This window comes from Mercurialis annua, linkage group LG5 (genome assembly GCF_937616625.2).
Source record: "Mercurialis annua linkage group LG5, ddMerAnnu1.2, whole genome shotgun sequence".
Classification (NCBI taxonomy): Eukaryota; Viridiplantae; Streptophyta; class Magnoliopsida; order Malpighiales; family Euphorbiaceae; genus Mercurialis; species Mercurialis annua.
The window spans coordinates 42,863,931-42,882,932 of NC_065574.1; the positions used below are offsets into that span (position 1 = coordinate 42,863,931).

Sequence of the window (19,002 nt, forward strand, 5' to 3'; positions counted from 1 at the left end):
TAGAGAGATTTTTTTAAAGAAATATATAACAATTGATGATTTATTTGAGGAAATACTAACCTTAATTCATAAAGTGGAAGTTAAAATAACATTAAATTATGACTTTCTTATTCTTTTGAAAAATTTAAAAAAAAATTATTAGATAAACAAATTAAAATAAGTAAGGTATCTCTAGTATAAAAAATATTAAAAATTATTTTACTTTATGAATACAACTTCTTAATAATTTTTTTTTAGTTTGATATCAATTGATATTTCTTAAATTGAATATACAAATATTTCTTTTAAATTGAGTGATTGTAAAGTGTATTTAGTCAGTTTTTTTTATAATATAATATTAATATTAGGTCTATTAATATAGATGCTTTAAAATATCTTTTATAAATTTTTTTTATATAAATTCAATAAATTAATAATTCTAATAATTAATAAATTTTTGATCCACCATGTGTATTAATTATCAGAGGGTCGACTGTACTTGCTTCTTGTTCACCATATTACTCTGGATTGAGTCATATGTGAGACTCAAATGGAACGCATGTTTACATTTTCGCATTTACTTTTCAATTATTTACATTTCCGACCATTTACTTTTCACTATGCTCTATGAAATACTATATGGGTTATAAGGCAAACCGGTTTTTGATTTGTGAATCGGAAATTTAAATTCTTTAAAGCGGAAAAGAGAATTTAAAGACACAAGAGATTTAGAGTGGTTCGGATAACCTCACGATCCTACTCCACTACTCAATCTAAGATTGAGATTTTAGAATCCACTAAATGGGATTGTGCTTTATAGATAAGCACCAACTTTACAAAGAGATTTCTTAGAGATAATCTCAAACTCACAATTGATTTTTCAAGGATAATCAAGAACCTACAAGGGTTGAGTTTTTCCAAAGCTAAACTCTAACTCACAATGATTAGGAGTTTCCAAGATTACTCCAAAACTACAACAAAACTAAGTGATTAAAAATGTATGTTTGTTGTTTCAAGGTGTGTAAATCATTAACTTTGAATCATTGCAAATGGGTTTATATTTATACCCAAAGCAATCCCCACAAAAACTAGAAACAACAAAATAGCTTATGCACAAACTGGCTCGGTCGCGCCCGTGATGTACCCATCGCGCCCGTGATCCATGATGAAGACAGAATCTTCAAACGGCTAGTGCCATGTGTCAACACATCATTGGGGGGTTCAGAAATATATCCGTTGAAACTTCAACGGTCTGATTCATCGCGCCCGAGATCCGTATGTCGCCCCCGTGATACTTAGTCGCGCCCGTGATCTTTGTGTTGCGCCCGTGATACCTCCAACGGTCACTTAGGGTTTCAGCAGATATGAATATCGCGCCCGTGATTAACTTTGTAGCGCCCGTGATATCCTACTGGACAGCTTGAGGATCAAAAACTCGATTCTCGCTAGAAAGCTCCGAATCGACTTCCGATTGCTCCTATGAGGTCCTATACACTAATAAGCAATATTAGAACCCTCATAGTTGATTGTCAAAGTCAAAACAAAGGAGTTTGAAAGGACAATAGTCCAACAATCTCCCCCTTTTTGAGTTTGACAATCAACATGCTAAAATGGCTAAGTTAAGTGAGAGTCAAATTGATTTTGGCTCCCCCTTACTTTATGCACATAAGATAAAGCAATATTTAAGGCATAAACAAGAAAAATTTGGAGATACTTAGCAAATTTAAGCATAGAGATTTCTCCCCCTTTGTTAAGCACAAAAAGAATTAAAGCATGTATAAAACATTTTAGGAGAATAAGATTTGAAAAAAAAGATTCTCCCCCTCAAAACAACAATTTTGGAAAACATGGCATAGAAATTGATACAAATGTTACCTATGTTGCCATTTTCCAAAAGCTTCCTTTGATCATCCACCTTATGATTTGAGATTTGATTAGTGGACATCAATTGTACCTACAAAGCAAATCACTTAGGTACCCAAATAACTTTGGGTCCTTGAAAGTTAATGCTAGAATAGTTCAAAGGAATTAACCTTAGTTGAACTTTTCTCACATAGCAATTAGCATTAGTGTGACCATATTTCATGCAATAAAAACATTGAGTACTATGGTTCACATTTGATTGCATTTGAGGTGGCTTGGTTCTAATGGTCTCATAAGAACAAGCACAAGCATGAACACAAGAATTGACATTTGAAGATGCATGAACATGTGAGTTCTTTCTAGTCTTCTTGTTCCATTTTTGACTATATTGAGAAGCATAGCCATGTCTCAAGGGTCTTGTACCCTTGTTGCTCTTAGCCTTTTGAGCCAAGAATGGCTTAGGCCTAGGAGCTTGAGCATGCACCTTCTTTGCCTCAATTGGTTTGACCAATTTAGGAGGCACTTCTATAGAAGAAGTGTGAGGCAAAGTGGACTTCACAAAAATAGTCCCATTGGAACTAGAAACATTGTGATTATAGCCAAGTCCATATTTTATGGTTGGGCATCTTTGAGATACAAGAATTGAATCCAAAGTTGCCTTCCCTTTTTGAAATCTTGAAAGTGAATCTTTTAATTCAAGAATTTCATTCTTTAGTTGATCATTTTCCTTAAGCAAGTTATCAACATTCAAACCTTGCTTAGGGATAGATTCTAAAGATGACTTGAGAGCTTCATTTGACAATTTAAGCTCATGAAATTCTTTTGTTAAAACAATCATTTCATCTTTGGCTTTAGAAGCCTCATTTTTGAAAAATAGCATCTTGGCTTTATAATCACCACATTTAGTTACTAGTTCATCAAGCATGCTATCAATATCATTATCATCATGAGCATCATCATTAACAATATCATTAACATTAAAGCATGCATCATGTGATTCAACACCAATACCATCCCAAGATAGAAAAGATTGGGGGTTTACCTCTAGTGTTGGTTCCTCCTCAAAAGACATGAGGCACAAGTTGGCATCATGGTGGCTATCACCATCCGATTGAGAATCTCCATCCCAAAAACTCTTGGAACCCCCCTTTGAGCTCTTCCTTGAAGAGGAGGGTCTACCATGATTGCCATTTCCCTTCAACTTGAGCTCTTTGACTCTCTTTGTGAGCCTCAAGAGTTCTTCCTCATTGCTTTCCTCCTTGTTCTCTTTTTCAAGATCACTTGTTGAGGCCTTGAAAGCAATACCTTTAGCAATATGTTTCTCCTTTGCCATTTCGGCCTCAATGAGCTTGATGTAAGACATCTCATGGAGAAGAAGTTTTCCAATTAACTCATCCGTCCTCAAGGTGGACAAATCATGAGTTTCAATGATGGCGGTAGTCTTAGGTTGCCATAAAAGAATAGGAAGGGATCTTAAGATTTTACCATTGATTTCATTGAGCTTGAAGAATTTCCCAAGTTGCTCAAGACTATGAACAATCTTAAGAAGCCTTGATGTCATGGAAGAAACATCTTCATTAGGCAAGCCTTTGAAGCCTTCATACTCTCCAAGAAGCAACTCAAGCTTCTTACCCTTGACTTGTTGTGTACCTTCATAGTAGCTCTCAAGAGTTTCCCACATTTGCTTGGCACAATTCAAATGTTGAATTCTACCTTGTTCTTCTCTAGAGATTGAGGAGAGGAGAGTAGTAATGGCTTTTCTATTCATGCCATTCTCCTTGACTTGCTCTATAGACCATTCCCTTCTATTCAAAAGGACTCCATTCTTGTCACATGGAGGTGTCCATCCCCTCAAGAAGACACTCCATAGATCAACCCCTTGCATATCAAGATAATTTTCCATCATATATTTCCAAACTTTGTAATTTGACCCATCAAGAAAAGGTTTGAGAGTGATGAAAAAATTTTCGGTTGCCATTTTTGATCGAAAGCTCTAGCAATTAAGCGAAAAGAAGAGCACCTTGCTTTGATACCAATTGAAATACTATATGGGTTATAAGGCAAACCGGTTTTTGATTTGTGAATCGGAAATTTAAATTCTTTAAAGCGGAAAAGAGAATTTAAAGACACAAGAGATTTAGAGTGGTTCGGATCAACTCACGATCCTACTCCACTACTCAATCTAAGATTGAGATTTTAGAATCCACTAAATGGGATTGTGCTTTATAGATAAGCACCAACTTTACAAAGAGATTTCTTAGAGATAATCTCAAACTCACAATTGATTTTTCAAGGATAATCAAGAACCTACAAGGGTTGAGTTTTTCCAAAGCTAAACTCTAACTCACAATGATTAGGAGTTTCCAAGATTACTCCAAAACTACAACAAAACTAAGTGATTAAAAATGTATGTTTGTTGTTTCAAGGTGTGTAAATCATTAACTTTGAATCATTGCAAATGGTTTATATTTATACCCAAAGCAATCCCCACAAAAACTAGAAACAACAAAATAGCTTATGCACAAACTGGCTCGGTCGCGCCCGTGATGTACCCATCGCGCCCGTGATCCATGATGAAGACAGAATCTTCAAACGGCTAGTGCCATGTGTCAACACATCATTGGGGGGTTCAGAAATATATCCGTTGAAACTTCAACGGTCTGATTCATCGCGCCCGAGATCCGTATGTCGCCCCCGTGATACTTAGTCGCGCCCGTGATCTTTGTGTTGCGCCCGTGATACCTCCAACGGTCACTTAGGGTTTCAGCAGATATGAATATCGCGCCCGTGATTAACTTTGTAGCGCCCGTGATATCCTACTAGACAGCTTGAGGATCAAAAACTCGATTCTCGCTAGAAAGCTCCGAATCGACTTCCGATTGCTCCTATGAGGTCCTATACACTAATAAGCAATATTAGAACCCTCATAGTTGATTGTCAAAGTCAAAACAAAGGAGTTTGAAAGGACAATAGTCCAACACTCTATTTTGGACTTTCCTGCTTTGATGATATGCTTTTCTATATGGAATATGTTTGTTAAAATGGTAAAATCAATAACTCAAGTCAATAGTTATGCTGTGTCCATGAACCTGATCTTTGGTCTAATGCACGATAATCCCCTTCATATGCGCGTGAGGTTAACTATTCCGTAGAAAAGGTATTTCCAAGCTAAAGAAGGCAGCGACTCTATTTTTCAAAACTAATCTAGACCGAGTTCAGCCATAAGACTGGGTTGAGCCTGACTCCTGCTTCGCTTAAAGTCCTAATTTAAACATGTAGTTCAAATTTTAGCCTTTTTTTCAATCTTTCACCTCAATACAATTCCTATTAGCTTGATTTGGCTTTTCCGATCATTTTTAGCTTCAACCATAACAAACAAAAGTTAGAAAATTCAAAATTAGATTTTAACGTTATTTTTTATTTTTTTAATATTTTTAAAATTCTGAAAAATATATTTTGCTAATTACGAAATTAATTTATAAATTCAACTAAAAATTGAAACAATTAAATGGATTAGAAAAATATTGGCTAGAATTACATCCGATTGAAGTTACGGGAGCGGTTGTTGCTTGCTTGTGCCTTAAAATGGTAAAGGACAGAGCCCACGGAGCGGTACGGAAGTCAAGATAATGAAATTGGGACATTATTACAAAGATTAATAATTTTAAATAAAATTGCAGTAGTTCAAAAAGATTTGCATTATTTTACTATTATACCTAATATAAATTATGCTATGATGAAATGACTTTAATTTAATTTTTAAATGTTTTTACCGTTTTAATTTCAATTAAAATATTGTTAATTTTTTTAGTTTGAAAATTTAAATGAAATAAAAAATAAAATTACAAAAATTAAATATAACAAAAATAAAACAAATTAAATTAGATTTATTAAACTATTAAATCTCATAAACGTATAATTTTATTTATATTTGTGTTAGAAAAAAAAATAAAAATTATATTAAAATTTATTTATTTTTAGTTAAGCTTGTTTACTTAGTTGACTAACACCAAAAATAAACTAAAAGACAAAAATAGAATATTAAACTTCATAGATCGCGTATCTTTCACTAAATTATAAAAATAGATACTATACTTTATTTTGTTTTTTAATTGTTACCAAAGTTATCAATTAAAAGTTAGGACCCTTTTTAAATAATTTTTTTAGTTTAGTATCTTTTTTAAAATAAAATTTATAATTCAAAGACCTTTTTGAATATATATCTAAAATTAAAAAAATAACTTTTTTGCAAGTAAACTCTTGATGAAGCGAAATGATATAACTTTAGTAACAAAAACAAATGAAATAAAAGTATGTTATCTATTTTATAATTAAGTGGAAGTTCAGTGACATACAAAATTTAATGCCCGACTAATATGTTAATTGAAACAAAAGTGAAGGATTATATTGTTTAATTTTGAAATAAAAAAAAAAACTAAAAATATAAATTATAACATATATGAGTTTGAGAGAAATTTGCTCTAAATATTAAACCTTTTATTTTTAAAACTCATTTTACTTTATTGGCACATAGAATAATTTAAAAGTGGCCAAGATATTTGTTCCTTTTTCGAGAAACGGTGAGCTTTATTAAATGATGCTTATAAGGTTTTAAACATCCATTAATTTTATAGAAACATACATAAATATTAATTGAACATGTTACTAATGTTACAAACAAATTACGCATTTATAGAGATCTTTTTTGTAGTATTTATATTGCAAAGCTTTTCCTTTTTCATTACAGAAACAAAATTGTAAATTTTATTCAGAAATGGAGCCATGGCTTATAGTCATTACCTTTCTTTGTATGTCGGCTTTACTCGGAAGGTTTGTTCGTCTCTTTTTCCATACCAGAAACCTACCACCAGGACCTCCCACCGTTCCCGTTTTAGGAAATTTCTTGTGGATGCTCAAATCCTCCAACAACTTTTCTTCAATGGAGCCGGTTCTTCGTCAATTGCGCGCCAAATACGGTCCTATCGTGACCCTTCACCTGGGTTCTCGACCTTCCATTTTTATAACCACTCATGAAGCAGCACATCGAGCCCTTGTACAGACTGGTTCGCTCTTTGCTAACCGCCCTTCTGCTCTTACCTCCTCTAGTGTCTTCTTCAGCAAGCAACATACTCTCAGTACTGCTCCTTATGGCTCTCTCTGGCACTTGCTTCGTAAAAATTTCATGTCTCTTCTTCATCCTTCCCGTTTGCATTTATACTCCGACGGCCGCAAATGGGCACTCGGTGTACTCAAGACAAAACTTATTGCAGCAGCACAAGCAGACAACAAAGATATTGTTGTTGTCGAGCATTTTCAGTTTGCCATGTTTTGCTTGTTAGTGTACATATGTTTTGGTGAGCAACCGGAAGAGCATGTGATTAGAGAGATTGAGGTTGCGCTACGTGCTTCCATCACCAATTTTATTAGATTCAATGTCCTAAATTTCATCCCCAACTTAGGAAAGATTGTGTTTCGAAAACTATGGAAAGAGGTTTTAGAAATTCGTCGAAAGCAAGAAATAGTTCTCCTCCCGCTTATCAAAGCGAGAAGAGAAAAACACAAGTATGGTGTGAATAATAACATATTCTATGTCGATTCACTGTTCGATCTTCGGGTTCCAGATGGTAAAATAACAAGAGAGTTATCAGATGGAGAATTGGTGAGCTTATGTTCGGAATTCATCAATGGGGGAACAGATACTTCAACCACTACATTACAATGGGTAATGGCTAATTTAGTGAAGAAACAAGAAATACAAGATAAACTATTGCAAGAAATTAAAAACACGACAGAAGCAGATAGCTATAAGGAAATAGAAGAAGAAGAGGTTAAGAAAATGGCGTATTTGAAGGCAGTAATTTTAGAAACACTCCGACGACATCCTCCTGGGCACTTCATATTGCCAAGAGCAGTGACAAAAGACACCAAATTTGATGGCTACGACATACCAAAGGACGCTATAGTGAATTTTACAGTAGCGGAAATGGCGTGGGATCCGAAAGTGTGGGAAGATCCAATGGAGTTTAAACCCGAAAGGTTTATGAATGAGGGAGTAGCGTTTGATGTAAAAGGCATTAGAGAGATCAAGATGATGCCATTTGGTGCAGGAAGAAGAGTTTGTCCTGCGATTTCTATTGCAACGCTTCATCTTCAATATTTTGTAGCAAATTTGGTGAGAGATTTTGAATGGAAGGAAGGGAATGGATATCAGGTCGATCTGTCTGAGACTCAAGAATTCACTATGGTCATGAAGAATCCACTTAGGGTTTCTATCACTCCAACAAGGAAACTATAGCAAATGATTTAGTAAAATCAGTATCTCCAATGTTCTAACTACCCATTCAAATTCTTACCCTGCCCCCATTATCACTTATTTATTTTCTAATTACTGATAATTTTAGTTAAAACTTATTTTTTTTTTATAATTGTAGTGTTTTTTATAATTACATCAATAAAAAAAAATTCATAATTGATTGATGCTTGAATATAGTTGAGTAAGTTCAAATTCGAGCTCATTCAAAATTCGTCAACCAAATACACATATATCTACCCTTTGAAATTAAATAAAAAGCATTATAGTAGATTAAGTTTGTGAGGCACATTTTCAAGTATTAAAATATTAGAACTCAAGTGGACTCACTATTCTTCTATTTGACCAGGCTCAAACTTAACTTGGTATAATAGTTGAGATGAATTCGAGTATTTTGGGAGTCTACGTCTGAGTTAGCTTATAAATAGATCACATATAGATCACATATATAGAGATGTTCGATGTACCTCTTTAATCCACTACATTTGAATTTTTCCGCACTGCTTTCCGTTATCACTCCTAGAGTCTCATTTGAAATTGCAGCCTAAAGAAACACAAAGAATGTAATGATTAATTGAAACACTCTGATCAAAGCATTAAAGAACGGAGGCTGGGATATATATATACAATTTCAGCTATCTCAATAAAACAATAACACAAATAGAGCTCTAATTTCAACTCTAAACAATTTTCAACAGGAATCACAGCCCACCATTTGCTAAACATACAATAGCTTTCCTAAATTACTCATATCAATTAATCAATTAAGGGAATACTCTCAGTGTTAAGTGGGCCACGATAACTTACCACTCTTCTAACTTCTAATTCTTCTGAATGTTTGGGATAATTACAACTAAGTCCCTCATTTGATGTAAAAAGAACAATTGAATTCTCATATTTTCAAGAATACTTTTTGTAGTCATTATTCGACAGGTCTAAGATTCGGTGTTCGGACAAAATTATATGTATACAGAATCTGAAAACTAAAATGGTCTATAATACTAGGTGGTATAAATTAGAGGTAACTTTACCATATAGCTTACTTTTAACAGTCATTATGGAGAGTGAGCCTGCAAACCATTCAGCGCACTCCTTCCAGCAGCCATATTACTCATAGCTGGTGTCTGGTGACGATAAATTGCTAGCTTGCTGTATCCATGTGAAATTGTCATATGCTCTGATGCTCGTATGGGAATGTGCAAAAACCGAATCAAACCGAATAACTTAGCCGACATACGGTTCAAATTGACATTATAATTTTTTTTAGTTTTTGGATCGATTTGGTTTTAAATGTAAAGAATTTTAATACAGTTTTGGTACAAACCGCACCAAGAAAACTGAACCAAAAAAACCAACAGAACCGACTGGTTTGGTTTGGTTTGAAATATAAGTTCGGTCCAGTTTTGAATAAAATCAAATTTGGATTCAATTAGGTTTAGTTCGTACCAAATGCACACAGCTATGCTGATACATTGCTGCCAATAGCACCAAAACCAACACAAAGTCTAAAATTAGTTTTGAGAGCTAACCTGCAAAAAAGAAAAGGCCAGTTCAAAAACACACTCAAAAATAGAGGAACAAAAAAATGAAAGAAGTAATCTAATACAGCATCTAAATATTAAATTACTGAGAAAAAGTAAGGTGCATATTGAAATAATGAAACAAGAAGAATATGTTAGTGAACAATGAGATGATAAGATTCCAATTGTTATTAGAGCATATCTCTTAGAATTATTTTAAAAGAAGTGGTGGTAAGTCCCAGTTAGTTAATGGAAGTATATGGAAACAAGCTCCGTTTCGACATGATCAGACAGTTAATGAAACAGAAACCCAGAAATAGAATTATATTAAGATACATATGCAGTTGCTCATTAATGTACTAGAAAATTTTAAGATGCGATGGTGGTGCATAAAACAGATAGACTCACTACTGATCATGTAAGCTCACATTGGAATTGACGGTAAGAGTATCCTTTGTTGTTATACAAAGCAAAGGAACAATAAAAATGATTCCTTTTTAAACGAAGGTGCAATAATATAAACAGCATCATTCAGCAAATACCAAACTAAACAAAAGAATACACTCACTTGTATCTCTATATCATTGTAACAGTAAGCAAACTAGAGAAATCTTTTAAAGTTTTAAACAAATCACTGCGAGAGTAAATCTGACTTACCATGATGCGAAAAATTGAGGCACTGGAAGACTAACAACTGTAAGTTCACAGATCCCTGAAACGTCCTCCCAGCGATTAGAGTATATAGTATGAATCTTACATATATAGATGAAAGGAAACGAAGCTGTGATGCAAAAGCATACATAATTTTGTGCTCTGCTGTCTTCAGCTCCATATATGTAAAAGTAAATCAATGCTAGAAAAGGATTAGATTTTACTGGGTACTAACTATATTGTATTTATGCAATTTCGGATTCCTCAAATATAATTCACTTTCACAGTTGGATAAAAAAATTATAGAGCTTTCAGTATTTGCCAAGACTCTAGCAGGGTATAACAAAAAAACTGCAGTACATTACATAAGAAGGTTCTCTTTGAATACTATATCAAGGATCCCATTTTTCATATGTAACCAAACAGAAGGCATTGCAAAAAAAACTCAGCATTGATTTATGTCATGTTTATTTCTACCAACTTCAATTAATTGAAAAAATTAACATACCGGTTCATTGCATTTTAAGTCATGGCCTCAATACATTTTTTTTATTGGCTTTGTTTGGTAACTAATTCAGCTACAGCATAGAAGACACTGATACGCAATTAAGCCTTTATATAAAAAACAAAACTTCATTACAACATTGAGCTAAATAATGTTAGAAGAGAATATTACTTTATAGCAGTGGTGAAAGAATAAGCCAATGCATGCCCCTTGGATGGGGGCAAAACAGAATGCAGATTTTTGATCATTTGGTTGAGCTCCTTCAACTTGTCTGGGCTATCAGATTGTTGTAAATACCTTTCCAACATTCGGTGTAGTGAATCACTCATACGCATCCCTCTCTCCACAAATTGCTTTGAGCATTCAAAAGCTTCTTGCAGCCTCCCCCGAGAGCACAGTCCTGTTACTAACAGATCTAATGCATGACCATGAGGACAATATCCCTTCTCCAACATGTACTTCCAAAATTCCATACCCAAATCAAGCCGACTATTTACACAAAAGAACTTCATCAACATAACCACTGTTCGTGTTTTTGGAACAAAATTTCTGCTGATCATCCTTTTGTAAAAATCACAAACTTTCTCCACATCGTTCTGTTTCATTAATCCAAAGAAAACTGTGTGATAGGTGACATTGTCATGCATAATATGCCTCTCTTCCATCTCATTCATAAACTCCATGGCTGAAATGATATCTCTACACTTAACCAGTGAGCTGATCAGAGCATTATAAGCTCCAGTATCAGGCTGCAAGTTTCTCTCGCCGATTTCATTAAACAACTGTCTGGCCTTATTTATGTTTCGAGCAATTCCTGACCCATGAATCAAAGTAGTGATTGTTTTCAGAGAAGGCGGGAAATTAGCATGTTCCATTTCTTCAAAAATCCGCAAAGCATCACCAAAATAACCTTTCTTACAATAAGCATCGATCCTGATATTATACGTTGAAGAATTTGCCTTGAACCCTCTCCGAACAATCTCATGGTAAAACAGTTCCATAGCAGTAATATCTCTTGCTTCCTTGAAACCCAACAGCAAGATATTCATGGTCTTAATATTGGGAGTAAACCGATGATGCATCTTTTGGAACACAGATCGTGCCTCTTTCACCTCTCTCTCAGTACAAAATGCTTGAAGAAGCACATTAAACTCTTCAGTACCAAATTTGTGTCCAACAAAAACTTTCTTCTCCAACCTCTCAAATGCTTCAAGGGTATCTTCATACGACTGAAACTTAGCAATTTTAGACAGTATAATGCTCATTGACTTAAGCGTAAGCAAGGAAGGGTGCGTTTTTCCAATATCCCCCATGAATTCCCAAGCTTTCTCAAAATAGCGCATCCGCACAAGGATGTGAAGGGTCATTTCAAACGAAAACGAACTCGGAACAGAATGACGAAGAGAAAATCTGAAAAACTCCAAGGCTTTAAGGCCATTGGAGTGAGCTGCAAAGAGGGAGCCGAGCACATTTTCTACGAAATCAGCGGAAAGTGCGGCAGGTTGGATATATTTCGAAAGGGCGAGGTGTAAGGGTTTGCCGGGAAACGGGCTATCATTAATAAGGCTGGTAACTCTTTCAACTTCAGAAACACTGAATGATTTGCAGGCAACAAGAACAAAGATTGAAGGTCTCATGGTAGGAATTTGTGAAAGATGCTTACAAAGGGAGTGCATTGTGATGTTGCAGGCTTGTTGGAAAACTAAAATTACTACAAGTCTTGCATTTCAGACAACACTACCTAAAGCTGATTAATAGAAAGCAAAGAAATTTGAAGCTAAGTTTTGACAGAAGCAATTTATAATAAACTAAAGGATATATTGCAATTGTTTGAAGTAAAATTAAGAAGAAATGAAAAAATTAACATAGTTTTATGAACAGCGAGTTTGGTAAAATACCTGGTACAACTATGGCTAGTCTGCAGAGAGATGAAACTGTGTCTGCTTAGCTCACTAGGAAAGCCGATGACAGGAGAAAGTGAGGGAGACAACGTTGCGGCTCTATAGACCAGAATAGTCCCATGGGCTAAAAGCCCCTCCGTCTTTGTGGAATCGAATGATTCTTGGATTGATTTAAAAAAGGGGAAATTACAAATAAATGGAAAAAAGTAAAAAAAAAATACGCACTTCCTAAAAAGTAGATTCTCACTTTCTACGTAGTGTAGCAGAGATGTATTGATCAAATATGTATCAAACATGTATTTTTTTTACAGTAAAAAATATACGTAAATTATGTAAAGTTTTCTAGTTTTAGGTAAAATTGAAATTTTTTAAGTAAATATGTATTTTTATAAATTAAATAATTTTTTAAAACAGTTTCGTAGGTATCCCTTAAACAGAGAAGAAATACACTTATGACTCATTTTTTATAAAGTTAAATGTCAGTGACTTATAAAATTATTTAATGCAAAAATCTCTCAATTTTTTTTTTAAATTTTTATATTTATACCTCATTCTATTTTTATTCCTATTTTACCATGTACTAATAAGTAGAGGATATTTTTCTCTCGGAGCAAATCATTTTTTCTCTAAAGTTGCAAAATCGCTTTGATCTTTACTGGAGGAGGAACGAAAAGGGTGCCGCAACCGAGGGAATGAGACGACGGAGCCTTCACCGAAGAATGTTGCAATTATAGACGGATTTCATGCTCGGACGTTCCGCTATGATAAAGATTCTATTGCCATTGATGCTTTCGGAGCTACACAACTAGAATTTTTTGTCTCTTACTCGGCTAGTAACTCTGGTCCAAGTCCTTCTACTGCTGTAATTATGGCACATCTCTGTCTTTATAAAATTATTCCGCGAATATTGACCTTAAGAATATTCACTGACTTATAAATTATTTTATTTTAATTTATAACCTTTTCCTTAGTCCCGATAAATCTCACTTATTAAAATTTAAATTCCAAATTTAAATTTTAAACTCCTATAACTTCGATATATTCTTAGGGACAATTATAAATTAAATTTACTTACTCTTAGTCCTATAAAATCACACCATGTGACTTAATTAATGACCTAAAATTTTCGGGGTGTTACAACAGCTTATTGTGATGCTTCAAGAGTTGGATTGAGATTTGTTTTGATGCACCATGATCGAATGATATCATATGCTTCTCGCCAACTGATAAAGCACGAAGTGAACTATCTGACTCATCACTTGGAGTTAGCAGCAGTAACTTTTGAGCTGGAAATTTTGAGGCATTACTTGTATGGTGCAACGTGTGAGATATTCACGGGTCATAAGAGTTTGAAGTATATTTTTTATCAACGTGAATTAAACCTCATATAGAGAAGGTGGTTAGAATTACTAAAGGATTATGATTGCACTATATAGTATCATCCGGGTAAAACCAATGTGGTAGCGGATGCGCTAATTAGAAAGTCTGCAGGAAACCTAGTGCATGTTACTACTCTGTGGTGAAGACCATTAGTTAAGAAGATTCATACGCTATTGAATCAGGTATCGAGTTTGAAATTTCAAACTTTGAGAATTTGTTGGCTCGTTTAAGTAGGCCAATACTGATCGACCGAATTAAGGAATTACAAGATGATGATCTTCAACTGAAGCATGTAATGGATGAAGTTCAGAAAGGAAAGTGATGAGATTTCAGTGTGGTTAACAGTGCATTAAAGTATGGTACCAGATTATGTGTACCTGACATTGAGAACTTAAGGTAAAAGATTATGGAAGAAACTCATAGTTCAACATACAATATTCATCCATGTTCCATAAAGATGTATCGTGATATTAAGAAAATGTACTGGTGGAACATAATAAAGAAGGAAATAGTAGAGTTTGTGGCAAAGTGTCTAGTATGTTAGCAAGTTAAGCTGGAACATCAATGACCAGATGGATTTTTGCAGCCTTTGCCCATTCCAAATTGGAAATGGGAAAGGATTAAAATAGATTTCGTGGTCGGATTACTTAGGATGCATAAAGGTTTTGATTCGATATGGATGATTGTGGATTGTATGACAAAGTCAGCACATTCTACGGAAAAAATTGGCACAAGTATATATAGGCAGGATTATCAGTTTACATGGAGTCCCTATGTCAATAGTTTTAGACCGAGGTTCGGTGTTTACCTCTAGTTTTTGGGGAAGTTTACAAGAGGTTTTGTGAACGCGATTAGATTTTAGTGCCGGTTTTCATCCACAAACCGATGGACAGACTGAAAGGACTATTCAGACGTTAGAATATATGCTTCGATTATGTGTGCTGGATTTTGGAGGTAGTTGGAATATGTATCTACCTTTAGTAGAGTTTCCATACAATAACATATATCATTCTAGTATTGAGATGGCTCTGTATGAGGCGTTATACGGCCGTAAGTGTCGTTCTCCCATCTATTGGGAGGAAGTTGGAGAAAGGTAGTTAATGGGAGCAGAGATTATTCAGATTACCTTCGAGAAGGTACCATTGATTAAGCAGCGGTTGAAAACTGCTTTTAGTCGCCAAAAGAGTTATGCAAACCCAAAAGGGAAAGAGATAGAGTTTCAAGTTGGCGGTTACGTGTTTCTTAAGGTATCACCTACGAAAGGTGTGATTAGGTTTGGTAAGAAAGGGAGTTAATTCCAAGATATCTGGGATCGTATAAAATAACGGAACGTGTGGGAATGGTGGCTTATAAGTTAGTCCTACCCCAACACATGTCGTAAGTTCATCCCGTTTTCCACACATCGATGCTGCAAAAGTATATCGCAGATCCTTCTCACATTATTCAACCACAAGCTGTGAAAATAAACGAGGAACTTTTTTATAAGGAGGAACCAATTGAGATTGTGGATACTCAACTAAAAGAGTTTTGCACTCAGGAGATTACAATGATGAAATTATTGTGGAGTAACCACTCAATAGAAGAGTATACGTGGGAAACAAAATCGGATATGCGACAACGATATCATTACCTGTTTCCACAAATTTATACACGGCGCTGAGGTGGCACTCATTCAATTGTGTAAAATGACCTCCACCTCAGACAATTACACCAATGGAGTCGTGACACCTCCGCACCGTGTATGAATTTGAAAAAAAAAAGTGGTAGTTCATGAATGAAAATGACAAAATTTAAATTACGTGATTAAAAATTACAAAACATGTAAAGTTTGTGATTTTTTTTGACATTATCCCTAATATGAATTGAGATTAGGGTTTTCGTCTGGATCTGTATTAGGGTGCATATGCAATAAACTATTTGTTGCATGTGATTTGTTTTATCAAATATTCATTAGTAAATTATATGAACTCACTCAATATTGACCCCCGTTGGTATTTCCCTTTTTCTGGTAAATAGAGTTTTGACGTGACCAGGCTTCTAGTCCTTTCTGTGGAAATCGTTTTTATGTAATGTCACTCTAGAGCTGCATAGTAGTTCAGTCTATCCCACAGTAGTTCATTTATTAAATGGTTTACTCTGATATGAAACTATTGTTTTATATATATGCTTTTAAATGTTGCGTGTTTGTACAAAGGACTTTTGTCTGTTGTTTATAAAGTAAAGCTGGATTTATGTTAAAGCTATATATTTGTACAAAATGTTTTAACCATTTGTTTATTATGTTAAATGTTCTTATATTATTGGTATTGTATTCAGACAGGGCTATTATGTTATATGAAAAGTATGCATACGCCCTAAGTTCTAGAGATATAATCACATTGTTTTGATTAGATTTTCAGATTAAGGTTTTCAAGTGCTTATGAACAGATGTTGAGAACTTTTTATGTTTTCAAAACGCAAAAAAAATATAGAGGATTCTAGGCTTGCTACGCGTTTCGGAACTGCCATTCCCATTCTCTAACACCAATCTCGACTCATGAAATTGGATGGTGACAAAGTTAATATCAGAGCAATGGTCTATGATTCCATTGTCTATGACACCATTGCTAATACTAGATGTGATAGAATCTAAGGAACTACTGCAACAAATAGAATTTGAGTTATGTCATTGATACGTATTCGTTTGTTTTTGAAAGGTGAAAGTTTCTTTTTCCTCTAGGTTGTGAGTCTATGTTATGTTTGACATGAGATATATGTGTCACGACCCAATCTCATGGGCCGAGACCGACGCTAGGGAATGGGAGTGCTAGCTCCGAAACCCATAGCAAGCATAAAAACACTGTAAATTTTTCGCTTTTCAAAATACTTTTATTCATAAAACAATTATATAACACATGTGATCCCATTTATAAAAGCATCAGAGTTAAAACGCTTAAATATAATTACATAGTCAAAGAAACTCTAGTCTACTACGGACTTCTAGAACCAAAATCTTTATTTCAAATCTCGCATAAAAAGACTCCCGAGGAATGAAAACTTCAGAAGCTTACTTCTTCGGATCATAACTTACTAAACCTGAAAAATTTGGAGGAACAACGGGGTCAGTATAAAACTGAGTGAGTGGACAATATTACAAGTAAATATTACATAAAGGGTGAAAACATTTTAAATCTGCTTTATGTAAAATAAAATCTTTTCAAATCATACTTAAGATAAAGATAGATCATACTCAATATAAATCATACCAAAACTCTTACTTCATTTAAACTCGCATACCGTATACCTCCAAAACGATCATATAAGTATTTCGTATTCATACTTAATATCCTTTGTCACTTATGTATATTCAATATATTTCTTTAACTTTATTTGCCTGACATCGATAGCAACGCCAACCGATGTACACGTATACCTAACATCGATAGCAAAGCCAACCGATGTATTACGATCAGCTGACATCGATAGCAAAGCCAACCGATGTGTTATGATTACCTGACATCGATAGCAAAGCCAACCAATGTGTTTTATTTCTCCTATCATGATTATTGTTTGCATAATTGGTTCTCGATACTTTATGTTTGACTTTTATTATCATATGAGTCCCGAGGACTTCTATTGAATGCTAGTGAGATACAGGTCCCGGAATAATTCTACCGAGTTACCTCGTATCTCAGAACTTATTATCAAGTGTACAATAGTACAGTTTATTCGTTACTTTTGTTTAGCGTTTCTGTACTTTATTTCTAGTTATATTGATCCTTAGTTGGACCATGACAAGCATATAACAAATAAGATCACACATCCATAAAACATACTCATATAAAGCATTTGATCCGCTTAGTAGTATATATCGTCATTTACTAAGTCTCTTAAGGTGCATATTGGGCGATATTCAAATACGTATTATGTTTACTTTCCCTTCCCCGCACTATAACTACTTGACTTATTTATCATAGGTTTATGTTATTCTTAAAATAACATGTTACGTTAAATACTTATTTTCAAAACATACGTAATATAATACTTTTCAAACACACCAAACAATATACGATCTAAACATAAGGTATATTATTCACATAGCCTTTAGTATATGAAAATACTTGGCTTTATGAATATCTACGAGTAATAAAGTGTACTCACAGTAAACGTTATCCACAACAGCTATAATAGATACGTTGATTGATTCCCACGAATACTTGAACTCGTCAATCTCGTAGTTCATCGAATCCACTGTTACATCATAGTATCAGAATGGGTTTAATTTATAAACGCAAACTTACTATGAAACCCTAGGTCTAGGACTAAACCGATGTCATGCTTCCTTGCTTTGTTCCACTTTTAGGGTTTCATACAACTTCGGGTTTTAAACACTAGTTATTCTTAGTCCAAAGCATTTTCAATTACCCTTTAGATCCATCTGAATCAACCTCGGACGTATAATGCGATTACGGATCAAAATTGTTGAGAAAACATCGAACGAGTCGTCGTGTAAGTGCACAGCTGACTGTGCGATCGCACAGTTCCTCACAGTGTGTTGTGCGTCCTCACAGTGTGTTGTGCGTTCGCACAGTGTGCTGTGCGTTCGCACAGTGTGCTGTGCGTTCGCACAGTGTGCTGTGCGTTCGCACAGCCACAGGATTTCTGATCACGGGGCCAAACCGACCTACCCCCGCTTCAATTTCTTCTTCAGGGACAACTTTAACATAAATATCCATCCAAAAATGTATTCAAAACACTTAATCCAAATTCTAAAACTTTAATTGATGAAACCGCACAAAACCCTAACTTAAATTATCGAATAATAACCTATAATTGTCAAAAATGGAATTCCAAATCAATGTAATTACCTCAATTGATTAGAAAATCCATAGAATTACATACTCGCTGAAGTAC

At 34.5% G+C, this 19,002-nt stretch overlaps 2 protein-coding genes across 11 annotated transcripts; one reads left to right on the top strand and one right to left on the bottom strand.

Moving 5' to 3' along the window:
• Positions 1-6,511: 6,511 nt before the first annotated feature.
• LOC126680902 (pentatricopeptide repeat-containing protein At3g61360) lies at positions 6,512-12,856 on the bottom strand. 10 transcript variants are annotated; one of them, XM_050376185.1, is made up of 7 exons: positions 12,727-12,856; positions 11,000-12,575; positions 10,832-10,901; positions 10,330-10,384; positions 9,599-9,681; positions 9,196-9,329; positions 6,512-8,696 (listed from the first exon to the last, which is right to left on the bottom strand). In XM_050376185.1, exons 2-3 carry the CDS (start codon positions 12,502-12,504, stop codon positions 10,898-10,900), a joined length of 1,509 nt encoding a protein of 502 aa, XP_050232142.1. In that variant the 5' UTR covers positions 12,505-12,575; positions 12,727-12,856; the 3' UTR covers positions 6,512-8,696; positions 9,196-9,329; positions 9,599-9,681; positions 10,330-10,384; positions 10,832-10,897. The 10 variants fall into 10 exon arrangements, with proteins under 10 accessions (XP_050232142.1, XP_050232140.1, XP_055961683.1 ...); XM_050376183.1 differs by having other exon boundaries at positions 10,473-10,901; XM_056105708.1 differs by lacking the exon at positions 10,832-10,901 and having other exon boundaries at positions 9,196-9,301.
• LOC126680904 (cytochrome P450 89A9-like) lies at positions 6,617-8,137 on the top strand. Its single transcript, XM_050376186.1, has one exon. The coding sequence runs from the start codon at positions 6,617-6,619 to the stop codon at positions 8,135-8,137; it is 1,521 nt and encodes a 506-aa protein (XP_050232143.1).
• Positions 12,857-19,002: the final 6,146 nt, after the last annotated feature.